The sequence below is a fragment of the Rosa chinensis genome, chromosome 2 (genome assembly GCF_002994745.2).
Source record: "Rosa chinensis cultivar Old Blush chromosome 2, RchiOBHm-V2, whole genome shotgun sequence".
In the NCBI taxonomy this organism is placed as follows: Eukaryota; Viridiplantae; Streptophyta; class Magnoliopsida; order Rosales; family Rosaceae; genus Rosa; species Rosa chinensis.
Window position 1 is genome coordinate 17,870,111 of NC_037089.1, and position 15,344 is coordinate 17,885,454.

Here is a 15,344-nt window from a genome sequence, read left to right on the forward strand (position 1 = left end):
TTTTTTCATAAATGTTAAACAAAGATAGAGAATCGCTGAATAGTACGCAGGCGAGAATTCTCTACAATAATTTGATAAGCCTCAAACCCTTAAATACTCGAATATCATTGGTGCATTCACGTTGTGTATTACTTATTTCCAAATATAAATCGGGGTCTTCAATTGCAACTCGTTATGGAAACTGGAAAGGGGGCCAAAAAAGCACACATGACCAAAAATGTCATTTGACGTGTAAATATAACGACCTTTTGGGGAAGAGCGGGTGGCTCCAAGTTTCTAAATGTGAAGTTAGCTTTGTGCTCCAACAACCATATTTATATTGATCGTCGGTACTGCGCCAGTAACACCTTTTCTCTTTCATTTCAACACAATCAAAAGCCACCCAACGATCTATACATTTTCTCTTCTCACATTGAGAAAACCCACTCTAGGTAACTCCTCCCACATTTCTCATTCTATACTTTTTTACGTTTATCTATGCAATACAATACAATTTGGTATCTTTTTCAATTTATCAATTTGATTGGTGACGCGAGGCCCCATTCTCAATACCCTCATGATTTCCAAATCTAACATTTGTATGAATCTTTGTGTGTTTATGATTTATATGTATTCTATTACGCACATTGTTTTATTCAAGAACAGCTTGAATGGTAGTCTTTAACCCATGTCTGGTTTGTACATGAATTTTTTTGAATGGGTTTCATATCCATCTGGGTTTCAATAATTGAGCTTGTTTGTTGAAACCCTTTTTGCTCATTCTTCCATTTGCTTAAACTTGTTCTGGGTTCGTATTGATTGCAGCAGTGTGTATATGCTGTACCAGAGTAGTGTTAGGACCTCCATTGAGTTTCGTAATGGATGTGAAATCTAGTGACCCGTCACCTCAACCTGCTGCCGTTCCCTCCGGTCAAGATAATGCCACTCAAAATGCTCAGAGTGCAAAGGGGGTTTCTGGGGTTTTTGGATCGTTTACGAAAGGTATACTTAGCACATCTCAGTCTGCAGTCAAGGCTGTGCAGGTCAAGGCTCGCCATCTCGTCTCTCAAAACAAACGAAGATACCAGGTACATTATCAGACTTGTGACGCTTCTTCAATTTGCTTTCTTGATTAATAATGCTGAGTGTAGAAACAAGTTCAAGTATTGTATTTCCTTCTAAATTTCAGTAGAATGTGAATTTGAGGTTTGCATTGTGAAGCTGGGGTTTCTAGTCATAACCCGAGACAGCTAACCAGATAAAAGAATCAAATATTCTGAAAAGAATGAAAAGAAATGAACATAGGACAAGCAATAGTTCACCCAAATCACATAAGGCTTATAGACTGGATTAAGTGTTTATCCATGTTTGGACTCTGTGATGCCAGCCATCTCCTTCTAGGACTTCTTATAGTCAGCCTATCTTACTGTTCATCCTTTCATGAGATGTATAAGGTAAGGCCATTAATCTCTAATATTTATACAAAAGTTAAAGTTCTATAATAATAAGATAATATGTGAAAAACTTCAAAGGCATTTGAACATTAGAAGTCCCTGCGTATTGCGTAATACTTATTTCAAATTTAATTTCTTATTTCTTGCTAGGACTTCTTATAGTCAGCCTATCTTACTGTTCAATCTATCATGAAATTTAATATATAACGTAAGGTCATTAATCTCTAAAGTTCATACAAAAGTAAAAGTTCTGTGATAATAAAATACTATGTGAAATGAAGCTTCAAAGGCATTTGAACATTAGAAGTCCTTGTGTAATACTTATTTCAAATTTAATTTCTTATTTCTTGCTAATGCTTATCTATAGTTGTGTAAGGGTGTTTAATTGTTATAGACTTAAAAATAAATGCATCATTAAGGTGTGTGTGCGCATGCATAATTTTTTTTCTTTCGCTTTTTCATCTTATGACTCATTATTACCTTGTTTATACCATAATATATGCAAGTTTCTGCAAAGGTCAGTTTGACATCTATTACCACTAAATTTACAGGAGGGAGGTTTTGATTTAGATATGACATATATTACTGAAAATATAATTGCTATGGGTTTCCCAGCTGGAGATATAAGTTCTGGCTTTTTTGGATATGTTGAGGTAAGAAAATTACATGGTATATGTTTAAAATTCAATAGGCTAAGTTTGGTTGCATCATTTTAAAAGTTGCCAACTGAAAATGTGATGCAGGGATTTTATCGGAATCATATGGAAGAAGTGATCAGATTTTTTGAAACTCATCACAAGGTAAGAAATGGTTTGCATTTGAATGATGAAATTGACTCTATGCAACAGAAAAATATCTGCATTCCACTAAATAGTACATAAACATTAGTGGGCTTAAGAATATGGTTTTACTTTTTTCTGCCTCATCTGCAATTGAGGTTCTGTCCTTTCTTTATTTATATTTTTTTCGTCAATGATTAATTATACAATTTCTCTCATATTGGCAGGGACATTATAAAGTGTACAATCTTTGTTCAGAGAGGTTATATGATGCATCGCGATTTGAGGGGAAGGTGCAATTTATTATTTTCACTTGAAATCTTATTCTTTATAATGCTTAACAAAAAGTGTCAGAATTTGATAAGTTATTAAGTTTAAAGTTTTCTTTTGTGATATTCGTTTAACACCTTAAATACTCATATATATTTTTTATATATCCATGGTCAAACACATTGCAAAAAAAGTTGACAGACTATTTTAAATTTTACTTCTGGTTCTCACGTTTTCAAAAAATCTGTAACCTGTTAATTAAGATGAAGGCTTTTTCTTGCTGCTAGATGCAATGGTTGACATTTTTGATATACGTAACATCGAGGGTTCTGCATAATTGATAGAGATTTCGGAGTTTTTCAATTTAACTCGCATTTGAATTAAACAATTGATGAAAGCATTCCAAAAAAAAAAAAAAAATTTGAGTGAATGATGTGATACACTTTAAAGTATTTGTTATGTATTGAAAGAAAATAGTTGAAAGTTTGTTGATCTTACCTTTCTGTTGGGAATTAGAGAACAATTGAGAATGTCAAATAGATTTGCAGGGTAAACATCTCAATGCTGCAGTTCTGTTTTCCGTTATATTGAATAACTGCTTGTTGTATTTTCCTCTTCTCTGTATGTTTCAAGGCTGCAAGTTTCCCATTTGATGATCATAACTGCCCCCCAATCCAACTTATTGGATCCTTCTGTCAAAGTGCTCATTCATGGTTAAAGGAGGACATTGAAAATGTTGTGGTTGTTCATTGTAAAGCTGGTATGGCAAGGACAGGAGTAATGATTTGTAGCCTTCTCCTATACCTTAAGGTGTGATTTTGTACCAGCACTCTTAAGATTTGTGGTTGTATGGTGGAACTGTTGTTTCTTGTGTTAAATCTGTGTTCTTGCACTTGTGACTGAACTTCTTTTGTTTTTTCTCATTTTTTGTTTTTTCCATTTTGCCATCTCTTTGCAGTTCTTTCCTACAGCTGAGGAGGCCATGTATTACTATAACCATAAAAGATGTGTAGATGGAAAGGCTCTGGTTCTTCCGAGTCAGATTGTCAGTCAATTATCTTTGTGGATTCTCTCTTTTTAGGGTTGATGGTTTTCATTTCTTTACATCATTCTAATTGACAAATTTTTCTTTGCTTTTCCTAGAGGTACGTGAAATATTTTGACATTATCTTGAGAAACTTCAATGGAGAATGTCATCCTCGAAGGTACACTTCTCTTTCTCCAAAATGCATCCATATGATTATAAATATTATCAACACGCATATGTATGTATACAACGTTGTAGGCATAGTATGCATAGGTGTTCTAATGAGGACCTAGCTTGTGGAGTTGATATGAAGACTTTGGATCAATCCCTCATATATAGTTCACAACATGTAGGTCATCATTAGATCAGTTCCCTGTATATTCCTTGTACATGCATATATTTAATTATTTTTATATATCTGTACATATATGTATTATCTGTATGTATTTTAGTATGCATGTAAGGTTCCATTTTGAAAGATATTGAGATTCTATTGTTATAGGTGCATGCTCAGGGGATTCCGGATTCACAACTGCCCTCATTGGATTAGGCCCTCCATTACAGTCTCTGACCATAATGGTAACCTTTGATATTTCTGTGCTGATGATCAATATCTGTGCAATATATTGTGATGCTTTGAGCCAATACACATGTCGTTAATTTAAGGGGGCACAGTGTTGCATTTGTAAAATTGATCATCTGCTGGTCTTAAGATCTTGAACTAGTTACTATTGGGCCTTAGTTTTGTGTTAAAAAGGAGTATTTATGTTAGAAAATGTAGTATTGAGTTACAGACGGTGCTTTAGAGAACTACCCTTAAAGCTTTGTTTGTGTCTCTGTGATGATCCATTATGTATGTTTCCTTGCATGTGTTTAAAATGTCGTTCGTGTTTCTTTTTGTTTTTGTTTTTCTTTTTGTATTATTATTTTCTTAATAACTTGTAACAAATCTTAGTATACTATTACCACTCATCGTTTTTTCATGTCTCTTAAAAAAATGTTTTTCCCAATCTCAGGAATTTTGTTCTCATCAAGAAAGCATCCAAAAACAAAAGATCTAATGGTAAATCTTGTTATAGCACAATAAATGATAGTCTTGTTTTTTTTTATTCTAACTTTTTGATATCAAGGGCAACCTGTATTGGATTTCTGATTTATGCCCACCAACTCAATTTTTAGCCAGAAGATTTCTGGATCAGTGCACGGAAGAAAGGGATTGTCGTTTTCGCTCTACCAGGGGAGCCTGGTCTAGCAGAGTTAGTGGGGGATTTCAAAATCTATTTCCATGAACGCCACGGAGATTTCTATTGGTCTGTAAACTGATTCCCTTATTTCACTCTTACTTATGTTACGGATTGAAATATCATTTCACAATTTTAGTGAAGATGTGGCAATCAGTAACTTGTGAAATGCATACTTGTCTGGAACCGCTTAGTAATTGAATAGATATTTTTGTGTATGCATATAAAAAGAGATTACACACCCAGAATGACTTCTTTTATATTTCTTCTCGTTTTTTTATATTTTCAGCTGGTTAAATACGATGATAGAAAACAACAGAAAGTTCTTAAACGCAGATGATCTCGATGGTTTTGAGAAGGTAGATGGTGTGACCTTCATTTAATATAGTAGTTTTGCTCTCCTGGTGCTTGCTTGTGAAAAGCCATTGGTTATGTTTTGCAGAGAAAATTACCTTCTCCAAGATTTCAGGTTGAAGTGATCATGATAGATTATAATGGTACTTCTCCTACAATACCTAATTCTTCAAGTAAGAAACCCGACGGTAGCTCAAATGACGCCTCTGCTTCAAGTGGCGGTGATGCAGCCAATCTGAATCAAAGAAAAAGAGAAGATGGTGATGATGTATTTTCAGATAGTGAGGGAGAGGAGTCTGGGGATAGAAAGAGCAGGCTAGCAGAAGCTAATTCTAGAGCTGAGCTTACTGCGCTTGATCACTCGTCCAATACAACAGGAAAACAAATGGAAACTTCAGCTCAAACTGTGGATAGCACACAGAATGGTTCTTCTCACAAACAAACTTCTGATGGGGCAGGAAAATCTGGAGCAGAGGATATTAGGGCAATAGCTGCTGATGCTTCAGTTTTCTCTTTTGGGGATGAAGATTTTGACAGTGAATGATGCCATTCAACCTGACTGATGCTTGAAACTGTATCAGAAACTCTAGTGTACTTGATAGAGTTTGGAACCTTCTGAACTGATAGAGTTTGGAACCTTCATAGGAATCAGAAGTTGGTTGATATGATTTTATTCAACAAAGGAACGAGATGTTAATTAAATTTACATCTCCTGCAATCTCTCACATTTTTTCATCTCAAGAAAATTTGCTAACTCTGAAATGGGTGTAGGAAATGTCCCATAATGAAGTAAAAAAAGTAGTGCATACTAGTGAGAAGTAAAGAAAAAAGGTAGTTCATATTAGTGAGAGGAAAAAAAAAAAAAAAAGGAAGACATAATGTTTGAATTCTGTTGATAGAATTGTTACATGAAAGAATACAAACTCAGTTTTTTGGTACATAAACATCCTGTACCACTTCTCAACATATAAAAACCATCTCCCAAACTAAAATTTGCTTCATTGAAGCTCTCTTCATGGGCAGATGAAGCTGGATATTCTGGACCTCATTCACACCAATCAAAACTGATCATTAGGAAAATTGAAGGTATCCACCAGCACATTTAAAAAGATGTACGTCGTTCCAACATTTTGAGCAACCAAATCGCTCCAGAGCAGCAAAATATAATGAAGGAAATCATTTAGAGCTGCCCTTGTAGTCTATTTCCGTTTTTTCTTGTCCTTTTTTTTATACAGCCTTTTTTCTTGTCCTTCTGGAACTTGGCTCTTCTTCAGCATAGAGATTTCATATTCCCTATTTTTAATTTCTTGCTTCAATCCTTCAATATCTTTTAACTGATCTGAACACTGTTTCAATAGCTTTTCTTGTTCTTGCTTCAATCTTTCTATCTCTTTGAGATGATCGCAACAATGATCTAAGTCAGCCATCGTCTCATCTTCTATTTTCGCACCAATCTTTTGTTTCTTATTTGCACCTGTGCTCTCCTCAACTTCAAGAGATCTCTTTGAAGAGGTTTGGTCTGAGGAACCATTATCTACCATTTTACGAACATATAGATTAGTAACTACGCCTGTGCTGAGCTTAAATTCAGTAAGTTTTTGTGGCCGTCCAGATGAGTCCTAGAATAAGACAGTAACAAATTTATCTCTTTATATCCAAAAATATCCAAGATGCTCGATAAAGGATGCAATTGACTTGTAATGACAATTCCTCATCACTTGAAAGAACAAACAAAAACATATAGCCAGAAATTCTACTCAGCGGTATGTACCTCTTCCTGGCTGCCTTGGACTATTTCATATGCTTGATGCGCTTCTTGTTGATTCTTAAATATAGCAAAGGCAGAATATATACCTCCTTTGGCTTTAACCGATGGCTTCTGCAAATGATTAACTATGTCAGAGAGAGGAGATGAGGAGGAGGGGGGTGTTGGTGTTGGGAGGAAGAAATATGATAACATAGACCATTTTATCAATTGCAATAAAAAGTGCAACTTGGCATAGAGTTTAGTGTCTTCGGATATCACAGAAAAATGTGAACTAATATGATTAAAGTACTATCCCCTTGGCACATATTCTTCAGATGTATTCATCAATATCCAAAATATGATGTGAATTTTTTTTTTTTAAATGTAAAACAGTGATATAATCCTCTTTAAGTGTACTAACCCAAGGAGTCATACAGAAAATATAGGAAACTAAGGGTAATGATTGGACCTTGACTTCTAATGTGAAGTTCCCAGGTATGGCATTCTGCAATTCTACACTAGGCACTGTTCTTGGTATCCTGTGAAGGAGTAGCTTGGCCATGTTAGTATCAGGTACCTACAGGTACAAACAAAAGGTATTAAGACAAGGATGATGGAACTGGAACCACAGTATTAAAATTTAAAAGGTCATCCAATTAAATACAATTACTCACATCCTCCTGAACTGATGGAATGGTATCACCAACTTCACGCTCTACCTTAGCAAGAACAAGTTTCATTGCAGCACAGGCATCATCTAGACAATTGTGTGGAGAACCTTTCTTTCTAACTTCATAGCCTAACACAGACTGAGGCAAGAAAAAGAGATTTATGAGACAATAAGACATGCATGTGACAGGTTCTAGTCAAATCATTGTAATGGTCTAATTAATGGATTCCATGGTGCGAATATGAAATGTAAAAGTGAATTAACAGGTTGTATCGAAACTTGCCTTGCACAGATTATTCAAGGAAGGTTTTCTAGAAATAGGCCCATCCGAATATCTAAATACATATGCGGTATCAATCACCATTATATGGTCTATCTTCAATGCTGAAAACAAGAAGAACGTCATAATAAAAAACAAAACAAAAAACAAACAAATTAAACAGATCTGAAAAAAGAAATCATAAATGTATAAGTAAACTGAAAATCCAGAAGAAAAAAAAATCATGGATTGATTGCAAGTTTGCAACTCAAAACCAACTTACAGAAACAACAATCAACTTACCCTGCAGGTCATTATTCAAACTGTGTCCAACTAAAATAGTTCCATCTGACAACAACTTCTTGAAGGATTTCTACAATATACACCGAGAATTGAGGTGAAAAAATGTTAATGGATTTACCCCTTGAAACCAATAAACAACCATTATACCTGTATATCAGCTAAAGTACATGTAACACCAGCCAAATCTGCTGCAGACATTCCTGTAATCACAGTTCTGTAATCAGCAACTTTTTTGTTGGGGTTTACTAGTTCATCCAGTTTGACCTGAAAAGACAAAGTATCATATACAAGGGACTGGAAAAGGTCTAGGTACTAATACAATATCTTCTGAGGTGGACAGCAGTAATACCTCTAAGTTTTGATCCACAACGCACACCCTTACTAAAGCTTCAGATCCATCTTTACATAGAACCATCTCACAATCAACAGCAAGCATTGCATTTGACATCTGCTTCGACTTTTTATTGAGCTTTGTAATTACCCAGTCCTGCTTTGCAATTTACTCAAGTTAACAAGAGAGATAAACCACATGACCAGCCAAATACTTCCAACAATAGGAAACTGCATATTCTTTATATGGTTGCTAATGGGAGCTAAACCAAAACAGAAATAGAAGAAAGGTTTTTGCAACAAAGATTGATACTAATACACAGTACAAACTTATGTAACTTAAAGTAATCAGATATGCAGTCAACAAACCTGGTTATGTGACGGGAACGAATAGTCAATTGGGTATTGTGGGTGCTCAAGAGTTACACGGACCAGCTTCTATACGACCACAATCACAACAAATTAGTACCACCTAATAAATTGTGCATTACAAAAACCAAATGGATATTAACAAAAAGGAAAACATGCTTCTCTAAACTACCGGCCCAGCTAGCCAACGACTAAGTTATTACATCAATAGATATCCATCTACCTGCTCCTTGGATTCATTTGCCGGAGAGTTCTTCAAGAACTGGTCTACTCCTTGGCGATTCGAATTGCATTGTACAACTTTGGCGAAAAGCTGAAAGCAAGAAACCGGGTGAGCAATCATCATTAAAATAAAGTTGTATCATATAAAACTCCATATGCACAGAGTTGATTACCTTCAAATCATCCTGTTTATCAAAACTCCTGACAAACGCAGTCAACACATCGATTGACCTCTTTCCAGGATCACTCAAACTGGCCCCAAATTTTTTATCATAACTAGCTAGAAACTGCTTCCAGTCTCCTTTAGAACCCTTCATTCCTCGCTTCTGGGCCAACTTCACAATCTCCACAAGCACCTATCCACCCCCATGTTAGAAATTCATATAAAGCATCCAACTTTCCCATACTTTAAACACTACTGATTTCTTTGCACAATTGACTAAACTAGGAAGCTGATAATTTGGTATTTGAAATTGGAAAACAAGTATAGGCGAAGTTAGTGGTGAAGTATGAAAAAGATGGAACCTTTTTCTCTGCAGTGGCGATGAAATCATCCATGGCGATATACTGAGGCGCGCAGGTTCGACTGTGGCGAGCGGCTGAAGCAGAAGCCGTTAATTTTTGGGGGTTAAGTTTTGCGCATAGGGTTTTTGCTTATAAGAAGAAGGGTCCGTGATGTCACTAAAAAAATGCGGGCTCTAACGTGTCCCCATTTAGCCTATCTCAACTCTGTCCTACAACTAAGAATTTGACACGTAACCACTGACTCAACACCCACTAACTCTGCCAACTCTCACTAAAAAATAAATAATAAAACATTAGAAAAATAAATGAAAACCGGGGTGAGCCTCCAGCTAGGCTGGGTTCCAAGTCCCTTTAAAAATAATAATAATAAAACATTAGAAAAATAATTTCTCTCTTTCTTTCTTCTTCATCTACGTTGCTCTACCAGACTTGGCCGGCTTCAACCTGAATAGAGGCACTACCTTCATCTGAAACCTCAATCGGCGCAACATAAGTACTATACAAATAATACTAGTTCATACTCAAATTACAAGTTGTCTAAGAAGTAATTATAGCAATTCCATCATCACCCAGCTTAGGGGAAATATCACCAATGGTCACTGAGTTATGACTTATTCGACACTTAACTCATTGTATTTTCAACAATATCACTTAACTCACTCAGTTTTACATCCGTCTTTCATTTAAGTCACTGCCGTTAATTCTACCGTTTGAAGCCTTTAAAATTGAGGGTATATTTGTCAAAACACTTAAAAATCATTTTTAACTTAAAAAAAAATACATTTATTAAAAAAAATTTCAATTTTTTAAAATTTCTTAAATTTCTAATAAAAAATGATTTTTTTAACTTAAATATAATTTGAAAAAAAATTGTCTTTTTTTTTAAAAAAAAAGTTAGAAATGCATTTTTTTTAGTATTTAGACAAATATACCTTCAATTTACATTTATTAGACTTTTTTCAAATTTTTAAATTTCTGAGATTTCTAATAAAAAATGATTTTTTTAACTTAAATATAATTTGAAAAAAAAAATGTCTTTTTTTTAAAAAAAAAAAAGTTAGAAATGCATTTTTTTAGTGTTTAGACAAATATACCCTCAATTTTAATAGCTTTTAACGGTAGAATTAACGACAATGAGTTAAATGAAAGACGGATGTAAAACTGAGCGAGTTAAGTGATATTGTTGAAAATACAGTAAGTGTAGTGTCGAATAAGTCATAACTCAGTAACCATTGGTGATATTTTCCCCCCAGCTTAATATAAGACGAACCCACATAGATTCCACAGATTGTGATATTGGAAACCACCATATGAACACTACCCAGAAATAGGATCCTCATTGGTTTCTCAATCTGGGGAACTTGGAGAGGAATTATGGAAGAAACAACTTCGATTACCAGCAATTCCTTCAGAATCAAGACCCTTTTTGGACATGACTATGGAGGTAAAGGCTTGGTCTTTGGCTTCAACTTGGAATTAGGTCTACATTGGAATCAAGAACGAAGCTAGGAGATGTATGGAGGGTTTGTTAGGACTAGTTTGGGATTACTGTGACTTTTAAAAAATACTGCTGATGCTGTGTTGTGAGAATAATCAGCTGTGAATTAAAACAATTTCGTATTTGGTAAATAATATTTTTAAAAGTGTTGTCAGTACATAAAACAACTGCAGAGCATGTTTTGATCCATAGCAGTTTCTAAAAGCAACATCTGAGTTGCTTCTAAAATCTGCTGCCAGTGACCTATAACTTTCAATTAAAGCTGTTTTTTATTTATTTACCAAACACAATAACACCTAAAATTTTGAACAAAAGCTTATTTTTATAAAAGCAAAGCAATCCTAAACGGGGCCTTAGAATAGCCCCTGAGTCTTCTACTTCGGGGTATAACAGTAATTCACCAAACTCCAGCTCTTTGTTGTCCACTCTGATTTGTACTATGTATTGCAATAGCAAGAAAGTTGGGTATGCTTTTAAGTGAAGGCCAAAAAAGTAGGACTTGGAAGCTTTGAGGATGACAGGTTTGGTTGCAGTGGGTGCTGGGACTTTAAGTGGGAAGAAGGAGCTTAACGAGGGTGATGATGATGAGATTATGTACTGAGTTAGAATTGGTCTTTGGTTTCAACTTGGAATTGGGTCTGTGTTGGAATTAACAACAAAGCTAGGAGAAGCGTGTTGGGTTGTTCGGGTTTTGTTATTCTTGAAGTTTTATCTTTTTATTAAAAGATAAAATAAAAAAAATTTAAACTGATAAATAATAAACTTAACGGTGTTAACATGGGTTAAGTTTATGGACAGGTGTTGTAGTATGGGAGCAGTGATAGAGTTGGAATATGCTAAATAGGGATAGGTGATTTCATCCCTATTTAAGACTAGCTTCAATATTCCAGATTTTAAACACGGAACGATTCAAAGCACCGACTTAAATAGAGGCCAGGATAATATTAAATGGACTTCTTAGTTATTAAAAGCAAAGATTGACTACCAAATTCCATTTTTAAACATGTCCTAAACTTTGTTTTAGTTTTTAGGAGGAGGATTTGAAGCACCAACATGCACTTGTACCAACATAAATTAACGACTCAATTATATTAAATACAGTTTTTAGTTATCAAAAAAAAAATTTGATTAGAAATATCAAGGGTTGAGATTATCTAATAAATATTGGGTCATTTTGCATCGTCGGTGCATAGAAGAATTTTCATAGTTTTTAAGCATATCTACCAAATTCAATAATTCGGTTATCAGTATGACTAACTTTAGAACAATTAATTCTTTGTAATATAAATTAGAATGAACAATACTATATTTTTTAATTTTATAGCCGTGAACTTTGTATTCATCTACTAGAACCTTTCTTTTGTACATATGACAACAAGTTTTAGCCATTTTCAATAAAACCATCTTTGACTAGGTTACTTAAAATACATGTACTATTAATATAGTAATGTTCATACTATTATAAAAAAAATTATATTGTTTCTTAATATACATGTAGTATGGAAAACTACAGTGTATAAAGCTAATATTTAGATAATCGGTAGATTAAGTATTTACCAAAACCAAACCAACTTTTTCAGTAATTTTCAATTTCGGTTTTATCAGTCTTGATTACCAAAAAGTCGGTTTACCAAATCTAAAACATCAGTTGGTGTTCAGTCAGTTTGGTAATTACCAAATCAAGTGGCAGCCCTAGTTATGATCCAAATTGCATATGCACGAGGCTAGCACTTGAAAATTTGGACACTCAGGTGCGTCTTTCCAAGTGAAAATGTCCATCGCTGCTTACTATTTATCACAAATGTTTTGATAAATTAATTGAAGGTATAATACAAGAAATATGATAGATGCAATGACATGTAGAAAGAATAAAACAAAGGAAATTCACATAAAGTTCATGATTTTCATTCATACTGCAAAATGGAGAAGACTACAGCATATAAGGTGTTATGGACCATTGTCCTTACAACTGTGATGTACAACACGTGTCCCAGTACTAGATGATAGCTGTCTACTACTACTTGGCTAAAAGATGTGGATTAGAATAAGTGGGCTAGTATGGTGACAGAAAGAGGTGAGCGCTATCAATTCCACCCCCCAAGATGGCAAGTGTCCTCAGTTGCTAAAGGAAGGGAAACGAGATACAATCTCTTGAGCTAATTCCCAGGTGGCGTCCTCCACTGGGAGCCCGGTCCATTTGATAAGCCATTAAGTAACCTGGTGCTTCTTGTGTTTCACGACCTGCATATCGAGGACCGCTTCTGGAGACCAGATGAGTTCGCCACTCTCATCAAATGGAGGCAAGGTGGGTGAAACATGTTTCGTGACACCGGTTCGCCGTTTCAGCAAGGAGACATGGAACACTGGGTGGAGGCGTGCTTGATGGGGCAGAGCAAGTTTGTAGGCCAGTTGCCCAATGCATGCCGTGATCTGGAATGGACCGTAATATCTTGGGGCCAATTTGTGGGCAGGGCGTTTCACTAGGGACTTTTGGCGATAAGGATGCAGCTTCAGGTAAACCCAATCCCCAATTGCAAATTCCCTCTCAATAGGGTGAAGATCAGCCTGTTGTTTCATCCTGTTTTGTGCAATTACCATGTTGGATTTCAAAGTCCTGATGAGTTCATCCCTCTGTTGTAAGGCCTCATCAACAGCTTGGACAGAAGTCGATTCCGGCATGTATAGCGAGACGGTAGGAGGTGGGTAGCCGTATAGTGCTTCGAAGGGTGTCATCTTGATAGTAGAATGGTGTGTGGTGTTGAACCACCATTCGACCCAATGCAGTAAGTCACTCCAAGAGGTTGGTTTATCAGCCACAAAGCATAGAAGATAATGCTCCAACGATCTGTTTACAACTTCGGTCTGACCATCCGATTAAGGATGGTAGGCAGATGTGTGGCATAATTTTGTACCTTGAAGTTTGAAGAAAGCCTTGCTCAAGAAAATGGGATCACGATTAGACATAATCGTTTTGGGCATACCGTGCAAACGGAAGATTTCTTTGAGGAAGACCTCGGCAATTGTTTTGGCTGAGTATGGGTGAGTGACACCGATGAAGTAGCTGTACTTGGTTAGTCTATCGACTACAACCATGATCGCGTTCTTGCCGGAAGAATTAGGGAGGCCATCCACGAAGTCCATGGAGATGTCAAGCCAAACGTTCTCCGGAATCGATAAAGGATTGAGAAATCCCGGAGGGTTAATGGTCTCATAGGACTGGAGCTGGCATTGGTCACATGCAGCCACAAATTGCTTCATATCCTTCCTCATACCTGGCCAAGAGAAATTACGTGCCAAACGAAGGTAAGATTTCAGATAACCAGAATGGGCAGCTAGAAGAGATGAATGAAACTCTGTTAATAGTTTAGGGCGCCATTCTGATGATTCTGGTACAAACACTTTGCCTTTATGCAATAGTCTGTTGGATATGAAACTGAAATTTTTTCTTGTAGGGGTGCCCTGCTGAAGGTCAGAGATGAGTTTTTGGGCCTCTAGGTCACGTGTGCAAGCGCGGTCAATGTGGTCAAGATAGTCAAAAAACCGAAGTGCTGATGTTCTGGATGGAGTATAGTTCATGCTGTCTAGATAGCAGGTCAGGAACCGTGTTGAATCGGCCAGGTTTGTACTCAATTGTGAAATCGTAGCCCAGAAGCTTGTTGAGAATCGGTCAATATGTGAAGTCGAAAACACAAATAAACACAGCACACCAAGAGAAACAACCACAAAGATACGAGCACAAGAACACAGATTTAAGGTGGTTTTGCACTTTTGCCTACGTCCACCGGGCAGAAAACAATCTTCCACTATATTTATAATGGGTACAACCAGAAAGAATAAGAAAACAAGGACTCTCTCTTCTCTTCCTATCTCTCCCTTCTTTGCCCTCTCTCACTCTCTAACTCCGAGAATGGAATACACTTTGCTCTCTGTCTTTGTGATGAAAAACCTAGAGCAGAACCCCTCCTTATATAGCCATAAGGATATCAGCTTTCTTCACCTATTAGGAAACCTATTCCTATTGGTGGTAGGCAATTATGCCTTCTCCTTCTCTGTAATCAACAAGGATTACAGGTAATCCTACATCAATAAGGATTTTTCTTCCTCATTGGAACTCCATTCATCAGTAGGAATCCAAAACCTACTGGGTAAACAATTCTCATACTCTAAGACAATTGTCTTAGGAAAGACTCATGGGCTGGAAACCCAACAAAGCTTGGCCAGCCATTTTTCTTGTGAAGGTGTGGTGATGCGTTGATCCATCATGTGTTTGATGGTCTGATGGTCAGTGATAATTTTGAAGTGCTTGCCCAAGACGTA

General features: G+C 36.0%; 2 protein-coding genes across 4 annotated transcripts; one reads left to right on the forward strand and one right to left on the reverse strand.

The window, feature by feature from the left end:
- The first annotated feature begins 188 nt into the window (after nucleotides 1-188).
- On the forward strand, nucleotides 189-5,955 carry LOC112187569 (phosphatidylinositol 3,4,5-trisphosphate 3-phosphatase and protein-tyrosine-phosphatase PTEN2A). Of its 2 annotated transcripts, none has more exons than XM_024326421.2 (13): nucleotides 189-431; nucleotides 805-1,067; nucleotides 1,985-2,086; nucleotides 2,177-2,233; nucleotides 2,440-2,505; nucleotides 3,116-3,292; nucleotides 3,441-3,527; nucleotides 3,626-3,687; nucleotides 4,012-4,088; nucleotides 4,526-4,572; nucleotides 4,689-4,819; nucleotides 5,040-5,109; nucleotides 5,193-5,955. In XM_024326421.2, the coding sequence occupies exons 2-13, from the start codon at nucleotides 858-860 to the stop codon at nucleotides 5,646-5,648; spliced, it is 1,542 nt and encodes a 513-aa protein (XP_024182189.1). In that variant the 5' UTR covers nucleotides 189-431; nucleotides 805-857; the 3' UTR covers nucleotides 5,649-5,955. The 2 variants fall into 2 exon arrangements, with proteins under 2 accessions (XP_024182189.1, XP_024182190.1); XM_024326422.2 differs by having other exon boundaries at nucleotides 808-1,067.
- Nucleotides 5,956-5,968: 13 nt separating this feature from the next.
- LOC112187567 (small RNA degrading nuclease 3) lies at nucleotides 5,969-9,671 on the reverse strand. 2 transcript variants are annotated; one of them, XM_024326420.2, is made up of 12 exons: nucleotides 9,530-9,671; nucleotides 9,178-9,360; nucleotides 9,006-9,095; nucleotides 8,783-8,848; nucleotides 8,433-8,570; nucleotides 8,231-8,347; nucleotides 8,084-8,153; nucleotides 7,805-7,905; nucleotides 7,526-7,660; nucleotides 7,321-7,428; nucleotides 6,876-6,983; nucleotides 5,969-6,723 (listed from the first exon to the last, which is right to left on the reverse strand). In XM_024326420.2, the coding sequence occupies exons 1-12, from the start codon at nucleotides 9,560-9,562 to the stop codon at nucleotides 6,304-6,306; spliced, it is 1,569 nt and encodes a 522-aa protein (XP_024182188.1). In that variant the 5' UTR covers nucleotides 9,563-9,671; the 3' UTR covers nucleotides 5,969-6,303. The 2 variants fall into 2 exon arrangements, with proteins under 2 accessions (XP_024182188.1, XP_024182187.1); XM_024326419.2 differs by having other exon boundaries at nucleotides 8,783-8,851.
- Between the last annotated feature and the right edge of the window lie 5,673 nt (nucleotides 9,672-15,344).